This window comes from Amphiura filiformis, chromosome 19 (genome assembly GCF_039555335.1).
Source record: "Amphiura filiformis chromosome 19, Afil_fr2py, whole genome shotgun sequence".
Classification (NCBI taxonomy): Eukaryota; Metazoa; Echinodermata; class Ophiuroidea; order Amphilepidida; family Amphiuridae; genus Amphiura; species Amphiura filiformis.
Genome location: NC_092646.1, coordinates 22,870,377 through 22,893,306, shown reverse-complemented (window position 1 = coordinate 22,893,306; position 22,930 = coordinate 22,870,377). Strand labels below are relative to the sequence as shown.

General features: G+C 38.6%; 1 protein-coding gene and 1 long non-coding RNA gene across 2 annotated transcripts in view; both read left to right on the top strand.

Moving 5' to 3' along the window:
- Positions 1-15,438, top strand: part of LOC140140451 (PC3-like endoprotease variant B) — a 45,452-nt gene extending 30,014 nt beyond the window's left edge. Inside the window, exons 10-14 of the mRNA XM_072162211.1 lie at positions 3,877-4,049; positions 5,511-5,771; positions 8,027-8,127; positions 9,168-9,389; positions 11,401-15,438. Coding sequence (XP_072018312.1) covers positions 3,877-4,049; positions 5,511-5,771; positions 8,027-8,127; positions 9,168-9,389; positions 11,401-12,484 — 1,841 coding nt within the window. The 3' untranslated portion in view covers positions 12,485-15,438. The remainder of the gene's footprint in view (positions 1-3,876; positions 4,050-5,510; positions 5,772-8,026; positions 8,128-9,167; positions 9,390-11,400) is intronic.
- LOC140141058 (uncharacterized) lies at positions 15,439-20,948 on the top strand. The gene is made up of 2 exons (XR_011857346.1): positions 15,439-16,670; positions 17,583-20,948. It is a non-coding gene; the product is annotated as an uncharacterized lncRNA (long non-coding RNA).
- Positions 20,949-22,930: the final 1,982 nt, after the last annotated feature.

Genomic DNA, 22,930 nt, shown 5'->3' with positions numbered 1-22,930 from the left:
AGGTAAGAATGTATTGCATGTAGCAACAGTGTGGTGTGGGTGTGGCTTATGATGCAAGTGTCGGAGGTAAGAATGTATTGCATGTAGCAACAGTGTGGTGTGGGTGTGGCTTATGATGCAAGTATTGGAGGTAAGAATGTATTACATGTAACAACAGTGTGGTGTGGATGTGGCTTATGATGCAAGTGTCGGAGGTAAGAATGTATAACATGTAACAACAGTGTGGTGTGGGTGTGGCTTATGATGCAAGTGTCGGAGGTAAGAATGTATTGCATGTAGCAACAGTGTGGTGTGGATGTGGCTTATGATGCAAGTATCGGAGGTAAGAATGTATAACATGTAACAACAGTGTGGTGTGGGTGTGGCTTATGATGCAAGTATTGGAGGTAAGAATGTATTACATGTAGCAACAGTGTGGTGTGGGTGTGGCTTATGATGCAAGTCTTGGAGGTAAGAGTGTATTACATGTAACAACAGTGTGGTGTGGATGTGGCTTATGATGCAAGTATTGGAGGTAAGAATGTATAACATGTAACAACAGTGTGGTGTGGGTGTGGCTTATGATGCAAGTATCGGAGGTAAGAATGTATAACATGTAACAACAGTGTGGTGTGGATGTGGCTTATGATGCAAGTATTGGAGGTAAGCATGTATAACATGTAACAACAGTGTGGTGTGGATGTGGCTTATGATGCAAGTATCAGAGGTAAGAATGTATAACATGTAACAACAGTGTGGTGTGGGTGTGGCTTATGATGCAAGTATCGGAGGTAAGAATGTATTGCATGTAGCAACAGTGTGGTGTGGGTGTGGCTTATGATGCAAGTGTCGGAGGTAAGAATGTATTGCATGTAGCAACAGTGTGGTGTGGGTGTGGCTTATGATGCAAGTATTGGAGGTAAGAATGTATTACATGTAACAACAGTGTGGTGTGGATGTGGCTTATGATGCAAGTGTCGGAGGTAAGAATGTATAACATGTAACAACAGTGTGGTGTGGGTGTGGCTTATGATGCAAGTGTCGGAGGTAAGAATGTATTGCATGTAGCAACAGTGTGGTGTGGATGTGGCTTATGATGCAAGTATCGGAGGTAAGAATGTATAACATGTAACAACAGTGTGGTGTGGGTGTGGCTTATGATGCAAGTATTGGAGGTAAGAATGTATTACATGTAGCAACAGTGTGGTGTGGGTGTGGCTTATGATGCAAGTATTGGAGGTAAGAGTGTATTACATGTAACAACAGTGTGGTGTGGATGTGGCTTATGATGCAAGTATTGGAGGTAAGAATGTATAACATGTAACAACAGTGTGGTGTGGGTGTGGCTTATGATGCAAGTATCGGAGGTAAGAATGTATAACATGTAACAACAGTGTGGTGTGGGTGTGGCTTATGATGCAAGTATTGGAGGTAAGAATGTATAACATGTAACAACAGTGTGGTGTGGGTGTGGCTTATGATGCAAGTATCGGAGGTAAGAATGTATAACATGTAACAACAGTGGTGTGGATGTGGCTTATGATGCAAGTATTGGAGGTAAGAATGTATAACATGTAACAACAGTGTGGTGTGGGTGTGGCTTATGATGCAAGTATCGGAGGTAAGAATGTATAACATGTAACAACAGTGTGGTGTGGGTGTGGCTTATGATGCAAGTATTGGAGGTAAGAATGTATAACATGTAACAACAGTGTGGTGTGGGTGTGGCTTATGATGCAAGTATTGGAGGTAAGAATGTATTACATGTAACAACAGTGTGGTGTGGATGTGGCTTATGATGCAAGTGTCGGAGGTAAGAATGTATAACATGTAACAACAGTGTGGTGTGGGTGTGGCTTATGATGCAAGTGTCGGAGGTAAGAATGTATTGCATGTAGCAACAGTGTGGTGTGGATGTGGCTTATGATGCAAGTATCGGAGGTAAGAATGTATAACATGTAACAACAGTGTGGTGTGGGTGTGGCTTATGATGCAAGTATTGGAGGTAAGAATGTATTACATGTAGCAACAGTGTGGTGTGGGTGTGGCTTATGATGCAAGTATTGGAGGTAAGAGTGTATTACATGTAACAACAGTGTGGTGTGGATGTGGCTTATGATGCAAGTATTGGAGGTAAGAATGTATAACATGTAACAACAGTGTGGTGTGGGTGTGGCTTATGATGCAAGTATCGGAGGTAAGAATGTATAACATGTAACAACAGTGTGGTGTGGGTGTGGCTTATGATGCAAGTATTGGAGGTAAGAATGTATAACATGTAACAACAGTGTGGTGTGGGTGTGGCTTATGATGCAAGTATCGGAGGTAAGAATGTATAACATGTAACAACAGTGGTGTGGATGTGGCTTATGATGCAAGTATTGGAGGTAAGAATGTATAACATGTAACAACAGTGTGGTGTGGGTGTGGCTTATGATGCAAGTATCGGAGGTAAGAATGTATAACATGTAACAACAGTGTGGTGTGGGTGTGGCTTATGATGCAAGTATTGGAGGTAAGAATGTATAACATGTAACAACAGTGTGGTGTGGGTGTGGCTTATGATGCAAGTATCGGAGGTAAGAATGTATAACATGTAACAACAGTGTGGTGTGGGTGTGGCTTATGATGCAAGTATCGGAGGTAAGAATGTATTGCATGTAGCAACAGTGTGGTGTGGGTGTGGCTTATGATGCAAGTGTCGGAGGTAAGAATGTATTGCATGTAGCAACAGTGTGGTGTGGGTGTGGCTTATGATGCAAGTATTGGAGGTAAGAATGTATTACATGTAACAACAGTGTGGTGTGGATGTGGCTTATGATGCAAGTGTCGGAGGTAAGAATGTATAACATGTAACAACAGTGTGGTGTGGGTGTGGCTTATGATGCAAGTGTCGGAGGTAAGAATGTATTGCATGTAGCAACAGTGTGGTGTGGATGTGGCTTATGATGCAAGTATCGGAGGTAAGAATGTATAACATGTAACAACAGTGTGGTGTGGGTGTGGCTTATGATGCAAGTATTGGAGGTAAGAATGTATTACATGTAGCAACAGTGTGGTGTGGGTGTGGCTTATGATGCAAGTATTGGAGGTAAGAGTGTATTACATGTAACAACAGTGTGGTGTGGATGTGGCTTATGATGCAAGTATCGGAGGTAAGAATGTATAACATGTAACAACAGTGTGGTGTGGGTGTGGCTTATGATGCAAGTATTGGAGGTAAGAGTGTATTACATGTAACAACAGTGTGGTGTGGATGTGGCTTATGATGCAAGTATTGGAGGTAAGAATGTATAACATGTAACAACAGTGTGGTGTGGGTGTGGCTTATGATGCAAGTATTGGAGGTAAGAGTGTATTACATGTAACAACAGTGTGGTGTGGATGTGGCTTATGATGCAAGTATCGGAGGTAAGAATGTATAACATGTAACAACAGTGTGGTGTGGATGTGGCTTATGATGCAAGTATTGGAGGTAAGCATGTATAACATGTAACAACAGTGTGGTGTGGATGTGGCTTATGATGCAAGTATCAGAGGTAAGAATGTATTACATGTAGCAACAGTGTGGTGTGGATGTGGCTTATGATGCAAGTATCGGAGGTAAGAATGTATAACATGTAACAACAGTGTGGTGTGGGTGTGGCTTATGATGCAAGTGTCGGAGGTAAGGGTGTTACATGTAACAACTGTGTGGTGTGGGTGTGGCTTATGTAAATATTGGAAGTACTAGTGTGTGACATGTAACAACAGTATGATGTGGGTGTGGCTTATGATGCAAGTATCGGACGCTGGTAGAATGTTAATTGTAATACATTTCTTTTCTTTTTGTTAAGTAAGAGGAAATAATTATGTCAATAAACAACTGATAAATAAAAACAATCTTTCATGTTGCAGGTATGCGAGTCCTTGACGGTCCTGTAACGGATGCAATGGAAGCGTCAGCACTGACATTCAATAACCAGCACATAGACGTATACAGTTGTTGTTGGGGACCACCAGATGATGGAGATAACTTCAGAGGACCACACCCACTCACTGCTGCAGCGTTGGAGACAGGAGTGAAAGAGGTGAGAAATAGTGATATTTGGAGCATCTGCCTAGTATGCAAGAGGTCCCCGACTGGATTCTGTGGTTTCATTGCTCATATAGTCTGTAAAAACGTAATGATCAGGAGCATATAAAAGTAGAGACAAAATGACACAAGTAATCCAGCTAGCATAACAGATTCCTTCAACAATGAGCATGTTTTGAGAAAATCACCAAATTTGCTTTTACTTTACTGACTCGAGGAAGGCATATGTGACACGATCAAGTGAAATGAGTCGGATGTCGCTAATATTGATTTTGAGATATTGGTAAAGAAAGTGTTACAATTCTTTTGTTTTATATTGTTTTCAGCGATTGATAAATTGATGTAACTTCACAAAGAAAAGTCATATCAACATGGGGTTTTCAGTTTCTGAAAGCTCTAAATGTCCTCTTTAGAAACATGTGTAAAACTCATTTTCGACCAGGGCCGACATGTGACTCATTCCCCTTGATCATGTCACATATGTACTAAAGAAGATATGTTACCCTTCTCAGAATCCTATATTGATACTCCCATTACTTTGTACAGGTTCCAATTGTTTTCATGTTGAGAATATACTGGCTAAACATGGGGCGATAGTCAAACTAAACAATTTGCAAGCTCTGGATGTGCTCTGTTCATTGAGGTACTTTTTGCACTATCGACCCATGTTGCACTAGATAGCAAATCAGTTCAGAAAATTGAAATGGAAGAAATGCATTATGGGAAGTGTAAGATATCGTCTCTGATCAGTGTTTATCCCTAAAAAAATCAACTGCTCAGTGCCAGAAGTGGGAAAGTGCAATAGCTGCCCTGTGTAGCTACCATGTGTAGATGAGTACAATATACTGTGTGTAAATTGCCCAATGTTCACAGGGCAGCTATTGCACTTACCCACTTCTGGCACTGAGCAGTCGAAATATCCGATACCTCAATGGTTAAGAAACAAGGGCGTTATCAACATCGTAATCACATCTATGCATATTACTACATGTAGCCATGCAATTGGCTATTCCAGTTTAAATCCATACACCCCCTATGGAAGACATGACCTTAATCTTCCACACAGGGAGTGTAGAACTACCTGAATGGGTGAATCCATTTGTAAGATACACCCCTTGTTTGGGAGATTCAGGTTATGATTTCCATAGGGGGTGTATGGATTTCAAACAGAATAGCCCCATCAGTATATCAGATCTGATAATAGTATTACAATGAATAATTGTAGATTTTGAGTATCATAGTTGGGCAGGCAAAGCATCCTATATGTGCTTGTGGCCCCTGAACATGTTTAAAACAAAATGGCCAACAGGTTACATAGGAGGTTTTGCTTTAAACATGTTCAGGGGTCAATGACACATAGGAGGTTTTTCCTGCCCAACGACGGTTGATTTGTTAATTATTTACAACAACAACAACAAAAATGTTACTTTACCGGCCCTATTATTTCAACCAACAGGGTCGTGGCGGAAAAGGCTCCATCTTTGTCTGGGCATCTGGAAATGGCGGAGTAAAAGACGACTGCTCTGGCGATGGATATGTGAGCAACATCCGTTCTATATCGATCGGTGCTATCAACGATGAAGGTCTCTCGGCATATTTTATGGAGTCTTGCCCATCAACTATGGGGGTGGTGATATCAGGAGGGCCTCACTATGACCGAAAGAAGAGAAGTACAGACAATACTATGAGGGGCAGAGATGGAACATTGAACCTTGTGGTATGTAAGCAGGGTTTTCTTTTTTGCTGAAGGGGTATTTTCAAATTTTTTGGACCATTTCAACTGTGAATTTTTCCTCTGAAGGGGTCCAAAACATTGCCTAAGGGGTATTCTTATAATATAGACCAGTCAGGAGAGGGGGCAATTTTAGAAGAAAATATTAAAATGTCCCTTGAGAAGTAAGAAACTTTTGCAAAATGAAGACCTAATTCCAGCGATTTGGTGGACCAATTTGCACTATGACTGTATTTTGGGTTTTAAAAAGCTTACAATGTGTGAAATGAGTAGTCCATGGAGCGTATTGGGGGCACGTTTTTAATATTATGGTATGCCTATAAATTGTGTTAAACATAAATTGGCAAATGTCAAAAACAGAAGTGAAAGTGGTCATTTGTTTATCAACTATGTATGGGGTGTCTGGGGGGGGGTGTTCCCCCCAAGAGGAAAAATTTTGCAACATTAAAGTCCAATTGAAGCCATTTGATGCATCATTTAAACAGAAAAAAGGACCCGAACTCAATTTGCGAAATTGAAACTATACAAGTCTTGAGACTCAAAATCACTAAAACATGCATGGATCGATGCTGAGAAAATGTGACGGGCCCTGCATATCGGGAGTAGGTCCTATTAAAATGCCAAAAGTCGAAAAATAAAAGCACAATATCGGGTGTTTCTCTATTCAAATTTTGCAATATTTGAACGCGTACATTTTCATGATTTTTGTACGCGTTGGGCTGTAGGACTTTGGATTTGAAGGGGTCCGCAACGTGCCTGAACGCGTAAATATGCGTGTTTTGTGCGTTAAAGTAAACCCTGTATGTAAGATACAGGGTGGCCAAAAAGTCTTTTTTTTTACCATTTTAGTATCACAGGATGCTAATTTTTTGGACACCTGTATAACTTGGACCGCAGTTTTATTTGTGTAGTTTTTAACATACTGAAATGCTCTGTGTGTACTCTTATCATCCGGAAGAAAGTTCAAATTGTGATTGAATTATTCTAGTCAACCAGAAAGCTCATGGGCTATTCTAGTTGAAATCCATACGCCCCCTATGGAAGACATGTCTTAATCTTCCACATAGGAAGTGTGAATTTGAAATGGGTCTACCCAGTGGCGTACCGTGGCCGCCCCAACCCCGGGGGGCTGAAGAAGAAACAATTTTGCCGCCCCTTCCTTAACAGCCCGAAAAGGTTGACCAAAATTTTTTCACGGTCGTTTTAGGTGCTAGCGCCCTAAAAGCAACCTTTTTTCAATTTTTTTTATGCTTTTTCAATTTTTGCGCCCTTTTTCGTTTGCTAATTCGTTTTGTCCCCCCCCCTTGTTTTTGCCGCCCTTCTTCTTCCGCCGTCCCTTCGTTTTTGCCGCCCCCTACTTTGACCCCGGGGGGGCTGGCGCCCCCAAAGCCCCCCCCAAATACGCGCATGCTACCGGAATGGATGACTTCAACTTCCCTCCACTCCCCTTCCCTCTCCTTTTTAAAATTTTGTTAGCTTATTTCCCAACTTTCTAAAGCACGACATACTGGGCTATATATCATAGTTTGGTCAGAATTTCGGTTTTGATTGCATCATTTTTCACTTGCGACTGCCAATCTTTTCGAAATCAACTTGTGAATAATATACCCATAGATGGATGATCAATAGAAATATCAGTTATTTCTGCTGCTGGTATTCAAATTGAAAGGTATATCCAAGCACTGTGTTTTTATCTGACATTACTGAAAAAAATTAAATTGTTTTTTATTTGACCAAGAAAATTAACTTTAAAGCAAAAAGGTGTATCTCTGAATTGTGTCAATTTCAACATGTATCGATTGACTAATAGCACTACTATCCATAACAATAGACAGGCTGGGGGAAGATGCCCCACCAAAATCCCAATTGCCCCAAAAGTCCCTTTTTGACCCAAAAGTCCGATTTGTGAGCAGCGGCGAAAATATTGGGGTTTTATGCCTTTTGGTCAAAAAGGTCCAAAATTTGGGGGCAAATCCACTTTTTCAAAATCCGCCCCCTAGTCCGAAAAGGTCAACATTTTGAAAAAAGGTCCATTTGTGAGCTTAGTGAGCTTTTATGCCTTTTTGGTCAAAAAAGGTCCAAAATTTGGAAAAAAAGTCCACTTTTTCAAAATCCGCCCCCTTGTCCCAAAATCAGACCCCCAAAAAATAAATCCTGGTTACGGGTCTGACAATAGAGGATGGTCAGTAGGGTTCTGAGTGCTTATGCTAAACCAACATTTCATGTATTCTTCCCTGTAGGTGACCACTGATCTCCATCACAAGTGTACAGAACGTTTTGTGGGCACATCCGCCTCGGCACCACTGGCATCGGGCGTTATGGCTCTTATTCTACAAGCCAAGTAAGTCTATCAGGTAGTAAGGATGGCTTCAAACCCGGTTCTGCCGGTGTGTCAAACCCGGTTCTGCCGGTGCCTCAAACCCGGTTCTGCCGGTGTGTGACGGTCGAGTAAGTCTATCAGGTAGTAAGGGATGGCTTCAAACCTGGTTCTGCCGGTGTGTCACCCGGTTCTGCCAGTGCCTCAAACCCGGTTCTGCCGGTGTGTGACGGTCGACTGGCTTTTGGGTTTTGAAGTCATTCCTAAATCAGGGGTCCTTGGGAGACCATAAGATTTGTTTTCTAGTGGTATAGTCCAGGGCCTTACGTCATGAAAGCACCTCATGTAGGACTTTCATGTTCATTTTGTTTTTTGAACTGAAATCAAATCTACACAGATCAAATGAATCATGCTGCCAATTTTCCTGAAGATGATGGCCTAGTAAGCAGGGGCGTCGCTAGACCAATATGATTCGGGGGTGTTCAGCATGTTTTGCCGACGGAAATATTTTGTGAATTGTTGACCCAAATTTTTTTTAGCCAGGACGGCGCTCAAGAATCTAAAAAAAAGGGGGGGTAGGAGTAAAAAAAAATTTCGACCATTTAATTCACAATAGGTCTATTTGTATTACGAAATGACAGCCTTCTATATGACTCATGCAATTTGCCGACAATCACATAGCTTTGAATACATTTGCAGACAATCATATGGTTTTGACGACAACAGTCAATTTTTGCCGACAAAATTGTGTATTGATGACACCCCCATCCCCCCTCCAGCATCGCCCCTGCTAGTAAGTTACAAAAATCAAATTCTGTGCAATACCTGAAATTCTTCCTCCAATTATTAGGAACAAAAAAGTCAATGGTCACATATCTGTAGGATGATTAGTAAAAGAGTTGAATGGTGAAATATGTGCCCAACCGACCTGAAAAATGTTCCGGTACAAATGAATGCCAACTGAACACCCTACTTGAAAGGACCATCCGTCCAACCCGACCGTAGAATAGGGTTGTTTTTGTCATCGCCTAATGTACTTTTTCTCTTGTATCCTCGTACATCAGTCCGGAGTTAACATGGCGAGATGTTCAACACATCGTCGCAGAGGGAGCTATGATTCCAAACGTGGAGCAAGATGGCTGGCATATCAATGGGGCCGGTTTCCATGTCAATCCCATGTTTGGGTTTGGCGTACTAGACGCTGGAAAGATGGTGGAACTAGCTCTGACATGGGAGATGGTATCGGAACAACTGACATGTGAAGTACCAATGAAGAAGTTTAATATGTAAGTATAAAAGAAATTGCTGCTTTATTCATAACCTTATTAGTGATGCGATCAAGCAAATTCAGTCGGAATTCAGGAAATAGTAAATTTTCAGTTTCTTATAGGATAGTAAAAAGCATTACAAAGAGCCTGCATTTTTCAGAAAACCCTATTAAAATTGAACAACCAGTTCCAAAGATATGAGCAATTAAAGAGTTTCCAAAACAACAGTAAACAAAGAGAAATATTTCCTATGTTTGGCTATATCTCAAAGAAATTGCTGCTTTATTCATAACCTTATTAGTGATGCGATCAAGCAAATTCAGTCGGAATTCAGGAAATAGTAAATTTTCAGTTTCTTATAGGATAGTAAAAAGCATTACAAAGAGCCTGCATTTTTCAGAAAACCCTATTAAAATTGAACAACCAGTTCCAAAGATATGAGCAATTAAAGAGTTTCCAAAACAACAGTAAACAAAGAGAAATATTTCCTATGTTTGGCTATATCTCAAAATCAATATTCCCGAGTTCCGACTGATTTTGCTTGATCGCATCACATTGATATACGCGATACATGCGATCCAATCATTTGTATTTATTTGCCAAAACGCAATCGATGAATGCGGTTACTAATATTCGACAGTGGACTTACGCATCGTCAGTGTAAATATTAGTAACCTCCGCAGTCCGCACGCACTGTGTTGTGTGTTGAACAAATTGTGAGAGCACTGCCCGCCTTATTTGGATTGGGCGCTACCATATTTGTACAGATTGTGATTCGCACTTCTGTTATTGGTCGTCCTGATTTAGCCTGATAGATTTTTGGAAAGGCAAAATGTAAATTTTTTTTATTTTTTAGGAAAATTGTGTGTTATTTTGTAAAGAGATGAAAGTGACGGTTATGAATGAGGTTAATCACTTTGTGTTGGTACTATGTTGGGCATTGTAAAAAAATCTAAACATTTTGCTTTGGAGCTCAAAATATCCCGAGCCTCGGTTCCAAAGGCAAATTGTTTAGATTTTTCACAATGCCCTCCAAATAACCGATGCGCAGTTATTAACCTCTAAATAAAGTACTCTGCACACTAGCAGCGTAAAAAATACCTCCAGTCTGTAATTTGTTGACTAGTATAAAAGAAATATGTCACAACTGATCAACCTTGAAAAGGTTTATCCATAGTTAGTGAATAATTTGCATTATTGAAGTTAGAAGATTTATATCCAGCAAGTTATCATGGTTGTTTGATGTAGAACTGTATTTATTTTTAAGCAAAGTTGAACACTGATGGCGCTATTTATCTTAAATCTTGTTTGCATCTTTGCAAGGAGTAGACACCTGTATAATGACATTAAAACATATAAATGAAAAACCTATAGCAGGTGAAATTTTCAATCTACTTTATCATGCCAAAATCGTGTAAGAATGCATTATAGCCCTTGACCACAGTTGGCATTGTAGGGTCAGTCTCAGTGGCGGCGCCAGGAATTTTTTCCGGGGGACATTGAGGGGGCAAAGTGAATTTCAGGGGGGGCAAAATCAACCAATTTTTCATAAAATTACATAAAAGGTGAAATTGTTGTAATTATGGGTTTTTACAGGAGGGCAAGAGTTCTGACTGGGGGGCATTTTCTCCCTAATTCCCCCCCCATGGCAGCGCCACTTGTCAGTCTGCAGTTGCACAGGTACACATTGTCAAGATACCTGACTGGTACACAAACAGTACCTACACAGTACCAATACTGATCCTGCACAGGACACACCATCAGTGCTACAGTACTGGTACAACACTGGTACTGTACAGTACAAGACAGTCTACCTGCCTGTGCAAGCGGCCGCAATAGGAATCTGGTATTATATCAGTTTCACCCTTTTGAAGGTGACAACTTTTGTCCCTCTATTTCAAGCAAAGAGAAGAGACTTGGATGTTGCTTTACCCCCAGTTCGCCTATGGGGGTAACAGAATAACAGTTTGAATTCCTAAGACTGAATTTCACTAATTTACTGTGCAATACATTTTTTCCCTTTCCACAGCAAAGTCCCTATGGGTGAGTCGAGGAATGCAACCATGAAAATCAAATGCTCACACATTGCCAAACTTGAACACACCATAGCAAGCATCAGTTTTGAGGCTCCTCGTCGAGGCGACGTCAGCATACGACTCATCTCGCCATCTGGAACACCCTCGCAGCTCCTCTCCACACGACCCAAAGACCACACGGATGAAGGTTTAGAGGACTGGCCTTTCATGACGGTACATAACTGGGGGGAGACGGTCACTGGGGAATGGACCTTGGAATTGACAAACAATATGCCAAGTGAAGAGGTCCTTGAAGATTTTCTTAACCACGAAGGAGATAGTAAGGATGACGATGAGGATGATGATGAGGGCGAGTTCTTAGAATTAGTCCCACGTCTCACTAAAGCAGCCGTTCTGGTGAAATGGGGATTTACGTTCTATGGCACCGGTCCAGAGAAGGGCTCCAAAGGAAAACCAGATGAGCCTGAAGACGATAATCCAGCGATCAATCCAGAGTTGACGGGTCCGGCTGACCAAGAAACCATCAAAGACGTCTGGAACGACGAACAAGCCGATGACGAAGAGATCAACGTGGATCCGGAAGACCTAGCCAAAGGTGCGAATATACCTCCTAATATCGAGCACAACTTTGAGGATGGAGAGATCGACACGGGTGCTTTTGATGGACACGTCGCCAATGACGACATACTGAGTTTGACAAACGGCGAGAAGATGGCGTTGCTGAGGTATCTGTTGAAGATGGAGAGTCGCGAGTTTGAAGAGAAATTAAGAGAAATAGAGCTCCAAGAAGAGTATGAGAAGGTGCGTGATGCAGTATCAAGTTATAAGAAGGATGCAGACATGGAGAAGATGAAAGACGAACAAAGACGATATCACAAGGAGGATGAAGGGAATGAAGGGGACAGACGACATGTCAAGGAGGATGAAGGGGACAAACGACATGTCATGGAGGATGAAGGGAACGAAGGGGACAGACGAAATTTGGACGAAGGCAAACTTCATTTGGAGAATCTTAGCCGTGAGGAAGTTTTAATGCTGTTGGACGTGCTGAAGAAATATGATTCAAAATATAAATAACTTGGATTTGGCAGTTTCAAATTGAGCATTGAAAGGTTTCATGTATCTTTAGTATACTAGTTACAAAAAGTAGACATGGGATTACAGACATGGAAAAATCAAGGAATTTCTTTTATAGGAATTTGTCATTTTGTGGGAGATTTTGCTTTCCCAGTATGGGAATTTTAGTCATATTCCTAAAAAAAATTTAGTAATCGCAAAAAGAAATTTTTCCAAAAATGTGCTAAACCATCCCACAATGCATTTGGAATTTAATGCCGATATCGCTTATCAGAGAACATATTTTACACTTCCCAGAATCCTTTGCAAGGTGATACATCACCTCAGTTAATCAAATGACACTCCTAGTACTTCAGTACAGGTTCCCTTCGATTCGTAATAGAGAATAGACCCCTTAATATGGGTCGATATTCAAGAATTAAACATAATTTTCAAGATCTGAATGTGCTCTGTTCATTGAGGTACTTTTAAGAACTATCGACCCATGTTGTCAGGGTTCAATTTAACTTGTGTTGTGGAGCAAAATGCTCCCACATTTTGGACAACCTGCTACACAAATATCAGCTTATGTAGCAATATTTTACAATGTAAACATATGCTAATATGATAAGAACATCACCTAAATAATATTTTTGCTAAAAATTGCTATGCAAGTTTTTCAAAGTAAATCGAACCCTGCATGTTGCACTAGATAGCAAATCAGTAGAGAAGATTGAAATGCAAGAAATGCATGTGGGAAGTGTAAGATGTCTTCACTGATCGCTTATATTATCTGGAATGAAATCTTTCAATGCTCAATTTGGAAAAATGAAATTCTATCATATTTTTTGAAGACTAGGAACAGGAAACACATAACAGGGTATTTCTAGTATATAGGTTGTTTTAAACTAATTCTGCATGGCTTTCTATTTATTACTGTGTCAGGCAAATATTTCAGTGTTATTTTCCAAATGAGTTATTCCAGCTGAAATCCATACACCCCCATGGAAGACATGCACTTAATCAATCTCAATAGTACAGTTCAACACCCCTGGTGGGGAAAGATGAACCGGTGACATGTGTGTGTGTTATTTAGTGTGCTAGTTGAAATACTGCTTGAGCTGGCTTTTGAAAGCCTTGGGTTCTTCTATGGATATTAGTGATAGTAGGTTCCACTCTGTCTGCACAATCATCAAATAGGGGTTACCTGAATGGTTGACTCCATTTGAAATCCACATCCCGTGTTTGTAAGATTAAGGTCATGTCTTCCATAGCGGGTGTATAGATTTTAAATGGATAAGCCCATTGAACATAGATAACCTGTTGGAGTTCCTAGCAAATGGCTCTATTTCATCATCCTTGTCACAATGTTACATTTTCTGCCAAGTGAATCAACCATAGTTGCCCAGTAATTTGTTTCAACTTTGAGCTGTATTGTGGCTCAGTATTTCAAAAGGATACAAATTTGACACCAAAATTACGAGCATATACCATACCATAGAACCATATAACTAGGAGAGTTATATATTTGATAAGAGTTTGAACCCAAATATAGCCATTTGCCATTTGGTATACCTTGATAGCACTTTTATATAAAATACCTTATGTTCTTTGAAAAATTGGTACTTCTCTATCAAATATGTTTACAAAAATTGAATTTGTAAAATGGTACCTGTTCAAATTTCTTTCTCCACTCACTGAAACCTCTGCAGATCTTTTGGAGTTGCCAAATGGTCTGATATTTCTATATTTTATTACTATTTTATTAATTTGAATGTACACCATTGTCAAAGGGCAAAATAGTGAGTCAAATAATTATTCATTAATGAGACAATAATTATATGACGGTATAAGTTCACATGGGAATTTTTTCCAATGTGGCATCAGAGAGCTGGTGACCCCTCCAAAGGAAGGAACTGCTTAGGGTTTCATGGTGTGCAGAAAGAAATTTGAATTTGAGTGAATTTTGGATATTTCTATAATAATGTAGAAGCAAAATGGACTGTTCCAGTCGAAAAACATACACCCCCTATGAAAGATGTGTTCTTATGCTCCCACACAGGGGGTGTAGATTTCAAATGAAGTTACCCATTCGGGTAACTCCATTTGAAATTCACACTCATTGTGTGAGAGATTAAGATCATGTCTTACTTCTGGGTTGTATGGATTTCAACTGCAACAGTTCAATTGGGGCAAATCATGTATTTGTAATCATAGAAAATTTTAGAATCTGAAACTTCGGTAAATCAAAGGTCACAGGTTCGATTCTTGAATGGTCAGTGGATTAATTCACTGGCTGTTATCAGTGTTGTGTGGTGAGATGTTTAAATCTATTTATATATTAGTATTAATATGTAGCTATTTATTGGTTATAATTGAACTTCATATTTACGACTTAAAAGTGTCTCGGTGTTCCCTTGACAGGTGCTAGTTCTTCTGGGGTGAACCAAACCTGCCTGGTTATCAAATTAATCAGTGACAAGGTTATCTCTGAATTTGACAGATGTTTTAATGTTATTGCATCGATTAACACCTGTCAAATCCAGAGATAATATTGTCACTGATTAATTTGATAACCGGGCAGGTTTGGTTCACTCAGAAGAACTGCTCTAGCGGGGCTTCCTCTTTAAGATGTGACAACTATGTGGCTACCAAGATCAGTAACAACAGTTTAAAGAGGCAAGCGAAACATTGTATCGAAAGTAGAGGCCACTGAGCCAGAGGAGGTAACATTTCTAAATCGTCCCACTGTTCGGTACTCAATTGACTTTAATGGAACAAATGCACACAGAAATTTAACATTTAATGTTAAAATGTGCCAATATTACGACACTTGTGGCCTAAAATTGGGCCAAAGGAAGGTGTAAATTATAGCTTTTTGTCAGTTTTGTCTATTTCGAGCCAGGGGGGAACTTGTTGGTACACCTGTGGTCGATTGCCCACTTAAGGGATCAATTTAAGCTATGTGCTAAGTCTTAAAAATCTTATATGCAGTAAATCTTTGATGCAAGAAAAATGTGTGAAAGTTACCTTGTGTATCTGAAGTTCAAAATATAATTGGACAAGAGTTTTACCAAAGTTTATGTTGATATAGATACTTATTTTACCATGTAGATGAAATAAATAGGCTAGCCTGGAAATAAGTAGACTGGAACCAGGAGCAATTTGTTTTTGAACATTGCTTGTGGTTCACTGGAATTTTACAAGCACCAGGAGCAATATTTGAAGAAAAAGGAGCAATTTTCAAATAGTAAATCCTTTTCTGCATATACAGTTTAGCATTCCAGCACTACTGCATCAAGTGCAAAACTGGAACCACAAGTAATTTTCTAAAATAATTTGCTCCTGGTTCATGTGAATTTTACAAGAACCAGGTGGCTTTACGAGGGCAAATTTGCTCCCTGCGCCCGCTTATTTCCAGGCTTGGCTAGGAGGTAGGGGAAGATCATAACCACATGCCAAAGAATGTCAGCTTGAATGGTTGTCTTTAAAATGTGGATATGTGACATAATTTGGGCTATTTTTGTTCTAATTACTAGTATTTCTTTGGTTAAGTTCTGGTTTCATCGTTGATTTTGTTTGTAAAAGATTATGCAAATCAAGAAAGTGCAAATACTTGCATTTGTGGTGCTTGTGATAATAGGTGTTGAAGTAAGTGATATAGGGATAGGATGTTTGGGGATATGGGTGAACTTAACTTTTATTTGAAGTTGAGCGTTGTGCAAAGCTTTGGTGTGTTATATCCAAGTGTCTTCTGAAAACCAGAACTTCCAAACATATTGTTTTCTAGTTGAGAAGTTGGTGCTGTTGCTATTAACAAAATATCTATTTTTTCACAGATTTATTGCACAGTTAGTAACTCATTGTCATGGTTTCTGCACACAGCGGAGTAACAAAATTTGCTGTTTGTACCTTTTTAATGTAGTTTTCCCACTGATACTTTTGACATTGTATTAAAATCACCTTCTTCAAACACACATTTTCAGAAATTGGGACAAAAAGCTGCCTGGACATTTATACTTTATCCTGCCAAGTATTATTTTGCATCTTATGGTGTTATGTCCATGACAGGCACACTCAAGTTAAGAAAATAAGGTTCTTTGGCTGTCCTCCAGGGAGAACCTTTAGGAAAGGTTCTTCAAAGACCCATTAAAGGTTCTATAATGGTCTTTAGAACCCCTATTGGTTCAATAAAGAACTAATTAAGGTAGGATCATCGGATAATAGGCCCATGCAGGAAAATAGCCACTATATCAAATCAGAATTATGTATCCATATCAAATATATAACCAATTTAAGATAAGACTTTACTCCACTTATTTTTAATGTTTCATGAAATTTTAAACATTTCTTGTGTTTTTCTTGATTTTTTGAAAATTCCCTAATTTTTCCTACAAATAATTATTGCTAGCCTAGAGGGAATGTGATATGGTTTCCATAGTTTGTGAGGTGGTTAATAAGCCTAATATCTAAATTCTCTCGCCAGATTTTTTTGATAAAGTGTTTATTTTTTGAGAAAAATGATTTTTTTATTTTTAAATTAGGGAAATCTAGAAACACCCATAACTTAAAATAGAAACACTTTATTAAAAAAAGCTGGCGAGAAAAGTTTCTAAATTTAATAACCTTTCATATGACACCTTGTTTGTTAAAATTGGCCCTATGGTTAGCTCAGACAATAATTATGAAATTGGGTCATTCAGTGTTTCTAGATTAAATTAAGAAAATTTGAGCAAGTACTAACATTACCTTCAAATATCCCCTTTATTACTGGCCAATATATAGGAAAAAAGTCATTAATATTATTTGATAACATTTTTGTAATAAAAAGATCCAAAAAGCAGTTCTATAAAGGGGATAGAAAGGAGAAAAAATAATATGTAAACATAGTATCCATTTTCAAACTTTTACCAATTTTAGTGAACGAGGCTTTGTGTCAAAACCACTTTATGTACAAAGTCAATGGGGTTTCCTACTGATAAAAAATGGCATAACTCAAAAATGCTTTGTTGGCAAAAATTAAAATTTGGCAGGCAAGTTTTTCTCACCCAACTACACATCCTGTATCATTTTAAACCAAATCTGTGCATGACACCGTAGCCGATGATTCTACCTTAAGGCTCTTGAACATATAAAATATCTATGGGATAAGACAAAAAGGTTTCATGTCACACCTTAGTTGTTGTTGTTGTTGTTTTTTTTTGTAAAAGTGCGCCTACCTATAGGGTTGGAAATACATTAGCTACACAAATGCGAATATCATTGACATACCTTGACCCCCTTGAAAAGTGTATGTTGGAAAACATGGAAATGGATGTGTGCAGAAATGCTGACATTATGTAGGTAATTGCTTATGTTATAGTATGTATGCACTCTTGATAAGGGTATTATAAAGTATTTTTGTATTAAGTTTATGGTGATGCATAAAGGGGACTGGACAACATGATATCATTTGTATTACTGTGGCTGTGTTCACATGGTCGGGCATAAGTCACTTATTACTGGTAATAAGTCACTTATTACTGTTAATAGGTAATAAGTCACTTATTACTGATAATAAGTGACTTATTACTGGGAATAAGTGACTTATGTCCGACCGTATGAACACAACTTGTAATAGACAGACATATAATGAAAAGTAACACATGCATTGGGCTATTCCAGTTGACTTCCATACACCCCCTATGGAAGCCATGACCATTATCTTTCACACAGGGAGTGTGAATTTCAAATGGGACTACCTGAATGGGTGAATCCATTTGAAATCTTCACCCGCTCTGGGGGAGATTAAGGTCATGTCTTCCATAGGTGGTTGTATGGACATGACCATAAGTTCACACAGGGAGTGTAAATTTCAAATGGGGTTACCTGAATGGGTGACTCCATTTGAAATTTACACTCCCTGTGTGGGAGATTAAGGGCATGTCTTCCATAGGTGGTTGTATGGACATTACCATAAATTCACACTGGAAGTGTACATTTCAAATGCGGTTACCTGACTGGGTGCACTCCATTTGAAGTCTACACCCCCTGTGTGGGAGATTAAGGTCCTGTCTTCCATCGGGGTATAAGGATTTCAACTGGAATAGCCCATTGCATCATATCAATTTCCACAAAGCATGTACTTCAGAAGTTGACAAAAAGTGGGGATTTTTTATGCATCACCTTAAACTAACTTTTAAAGTTATCATGTTTAATAGAGAGTCAGTATTTTGTATATTAGAATCAATATATGTATAATTTGCACTATATCTATTATATGTATCTATATAAATCTATTTTGTCTATATTACGCTAATATTTTATACTTTCTTTATTTGAGGTGTTTATTTAGTAACAAGTATCTTCAAATGACACAAAATCTTGATGTATGGTTATTTAACAGATAGGCTTCAAAATTGTTTGCTTTAAAATGTAGTTGTATTAGCCACATTGTTACCCACATTGTATACATATATTTAAATGCTGTAAAATTGCTCATTAATTTATCAACTGTAACCTTGCCTTACTAATTTGGGTAAATCTAGTTTGTGATAGTCGGTAAAAATGCAGTGGTGTAGCATTATCGAAATGGGAGCAAGGGGAGAAAACACAATTTAACCCCACTATAGGGCCTGTTAACATGCTATACTCCAAGAACCACTATAAATCCAATGACCACTCCCATCTGAAAAAAGGAGGGAGCATTCATAGTGTTTTTTTATGGATTGCCATGGTCAAAAAGCCCTAGAGTAGGGCTAGCACAATCCAACATGCCTTTGCAAAATGTTGCATCTTTTATATAAATTAAATTATAGTATGGCTGGTTTTTAACCAGGCTGGATGCAACAACAAAGTTGATAACAGAAGCTGGATCATGACATAAGGGGCATGCTGAGTTGTGCTAGTAAGGTTTTGAAGCCATTAAAGTGAAAGTTTGCCAAAAATAATATGATGTCTATTATACATTGTGTTCTTTCCCCTGTCTTCCCTCCTTTTAGAATGACTTGAGCTACACTTTTATGCATTTTGTAGTTGTCTTATCTTGCCCTTTGTGTTTGATTGAAAGAAGATTCAGTTATACTCTTGGTCAAAAAAAATTACCCTGCAATGGGGAGGGTTTTTTATTTGACAATACTTCTTCAATCCGCATTTAATGAACTTTTATCTATTGACTAAATAGAGTGGACAGTAAGATTTCGGTGGTAATACCTTTTAAATTGTGTTAGTATATGTCTATATCATATGATGTAAGGGAGCATGAGTAGTTTTCTGGGGGATGGGCAACCAAAAGAATTATTTTAAAAAATTGTTAAGTAAAAATTGTTAATTAGGCCTTGTTTGATTGGCGTAACCGTCCGATCCTAAAAAGTAGGCCCGACCCTGACTCTTTTTCTTTCTTTTTTGCAAAAAAATAAAAAATAAATTTTTTAGAAAAGAAGAAAAAAAGTTCCAAAGACTTTATCAAAATGAAATTTACAGCTTAAAAAGTAAAACCTTAATTTTTTTTTATGTCACGCCAATCAAACAATTTTTTTAGGCCTTAAGGTAACATTTTGGTGAGAATTTTAAGAAAAAGATAACAATTTTAATTTTAAGGTAGGGGTGAAATTTGCAATAAAATATAATATAATTAAAAATAAGATGTAATTGAACTTTTGGCGTGCACCCTAATAGAGGGACTCCCTCTGTGGTAGTAATTGTAAGATCATGGTACATGAATTTGACTTGGATATTCAAGTTGAAATCCATACACCCCCATGTAGAAGACATGACCTTAATCTTCCACACAGGGATGTAGATTTCAAATGGATTCACCCATTTCAGGTAACCCTATTTGAAATTCACACTCACTGTGTGGGCGATTAAGGTTTGTCTTCCATAGGGGGTGTAGGGATTTCAACTGGAATAGCACATTTCTACCTGTAGAGAAACGAATAATATGATAACAAATCTTGCCTTAAAGGTGCGTGGCCTGATTGATAGCCTCGTCCCCTTCCCACTGTACCCCCATCAAAATGCAGATTTTGGTATCAAGAGAAAGCTTATATATTTTTTTATCTCATGTGAAATGTTGGGCCTAATATATGTTTAGTCTAGTCGGTATAATCAAAATTATGGTAGTTTGGTGTTTATGACCCTGAAAGTTGTGTACTGGGGTGTTTTTTGGGGTGGGGGGGGTGGGGAGAGGGATGTGATACACATTTTTGCTACTAGAATTCAAACTGCTAGAGCAATTTAAAAAAAAAAACTTGAAATAAGAATGTTTGGGTGATGGGCCTCTATACAAGGTAAAATACATAAAATGTTACATTTGGCCCACGCACCTTTAATGCATGTTTGGTTTAATTGGGGATTTGTTGTCAATGTTTCTGAGCTATATGAACATGTCTTTTTAAACTGTGTGTCAATTGTGTGCTGTTTTATGTTTGTTGTGTGTATGATTGTCGTAACTCTATATAGATTATAAATTTGGTAATGGCGATTAAACTATCTGCACAGGGAATTTCGTATTTGAAGTGAAATTAATTTGAGTGTACTTGGATAATGTTACGATGCGATCAGGTCATAATAGGCGGAATTATTCGGTTTTTGTTACAGCGCATGTCAATAAAGTCTCAACGTATTCATAAAAGCATGCACCAGTCTTGCAGTACGCAAAGCACAGTTCACTTAGGTGCTGTTCTCAGCTGTGTGTGTACTCTTCTATAATCCACAATGTTATGAGACCATCTATTCCTAGCTGATCATATAGTATTATTAGCCAAACTATATCGTTAAGAATTTGGCAGACGGCCGAATCAGGATTTGTGTTTTTTATCAATTTGTGTTGCAAATGAATTATTTTGAACAAGGGATCAAGCACTTTCGCTAAAAATGGCAGCATATCAATTAGTTAATGATGTTCAGCGTGATAAGTAAGCGAAAGAGGGTAGCAAACACAGTTAGCTAATGGTGCAGCATGGTATGGTAAACGCTGATCACCATTCAAAAAATTGATATGCTGCCCTCTGCATGAACTTAACAGACAAATCCGGATTAGGCCCTCTGCCAACTTCATAACGATATAATGTTAGTTATCTATGAAACCGTTTAACCTACAGGCTATATCGACTGTTCAGTGCCAGAAGTGGGTAAGTGCAATAGCTGCCATGTGTAGATGAGTTCAATATACTGTGTGTAATTGCCAAATATTCACAGGGCAGCTATTGCACTTGCCCACTGAGCAGTCAATATTAAAATGATGGTTCCCAGCAGTTTAGTGATGTTTATTGAAAAGCTGCCTTTAAAATACAACATTGGATCATGTTAAATTTAGTCAGATTTGATGGTTTGCATTTTGGTGTAGCAGTTTTGTCCATAATCGCTGGAAACTGATTGTACCAATCATGAATCATGGCATGAAGGGTTTTACACGTTTTTGCCACTTTGGGCTATAGATTTGAGACAGAAACCATAGTAATTAATTTCAAACTAAACCCATTAAAAATGTTTATCAGTAGTATATCATATCGGAGGGTCAGTTGTAAGAGGGGCAGAGGTTACAAAATTCCTGTTGGGCATAATGTTGGCTAGGTTCTACCAATGTGAGAACATTTTCAATTTTACAATATTTGAGCCCAAAATCAAGGTGAAACTTGGTGTTCAGTAGGCAAATTTGGGCTCCACCAAAATCAAGGTGTTTACCAGGCTAAAAAGAAGATTCACAGGGCAACTCTGCCCAATTTCTACCCAGTTCATGATTTTGTGGGGAGAGGGGGCATTTGAGGGCTAAAATGATTTTTTTTGTGGGGGTCAACAAATTTTGCGCAAAATTGCTGCAAAAAGTGGATTTTTTAAATAATTTTGGCAAGAAACATATTGGGGGAAAATGCCCCCTTGCCCCTCCCACCCCCACCTTCGTGCCGCCTGGTAAATAGTGTTGGCCAGTCCAATGAGAACCCCCGTAAGAACCATTTGGTAGCATCCCTCCTTCCCCTGCCTGATATGCTATCTGTTTCTAATCAATTTCACTCTGAAAGACAACTTGTGTGTAAAAGAGATGTCTTGGTCTGACTTCTTCTTATCCTAAATTTAAGAGAGTTGATCAATCCATATCAAGCACCCTTTGAACAAATCACAAGTCAGTTGTGAAAAGATTATACTGCCCTCACAAAATGAATTAATTATTCTTAGCACTTTGAAATTGCCTTAGCTGCAATTGCAATGCTCCGTTCATGGTGAAATAGAGTGCGCGCTTTACTTGATATTTACTTGAGAACTGCTAATTATTGTTCATAATTAATATAGAGCATCTTGTTTCAGAGGCATTGCCATTGATATAATGATAATAAAGCAGGTAATATTGGCGTTATAGCCCCGTAAGCGACTTTATACTATAAAACAGCAAAACCAAATGACATAGGGCCTACAAGCATAAAAGAATGGATGTTCCGGCTTAAAATGTTCAGTACGGAAAGATAACTTAAGTCTACCAAAATATGTTTT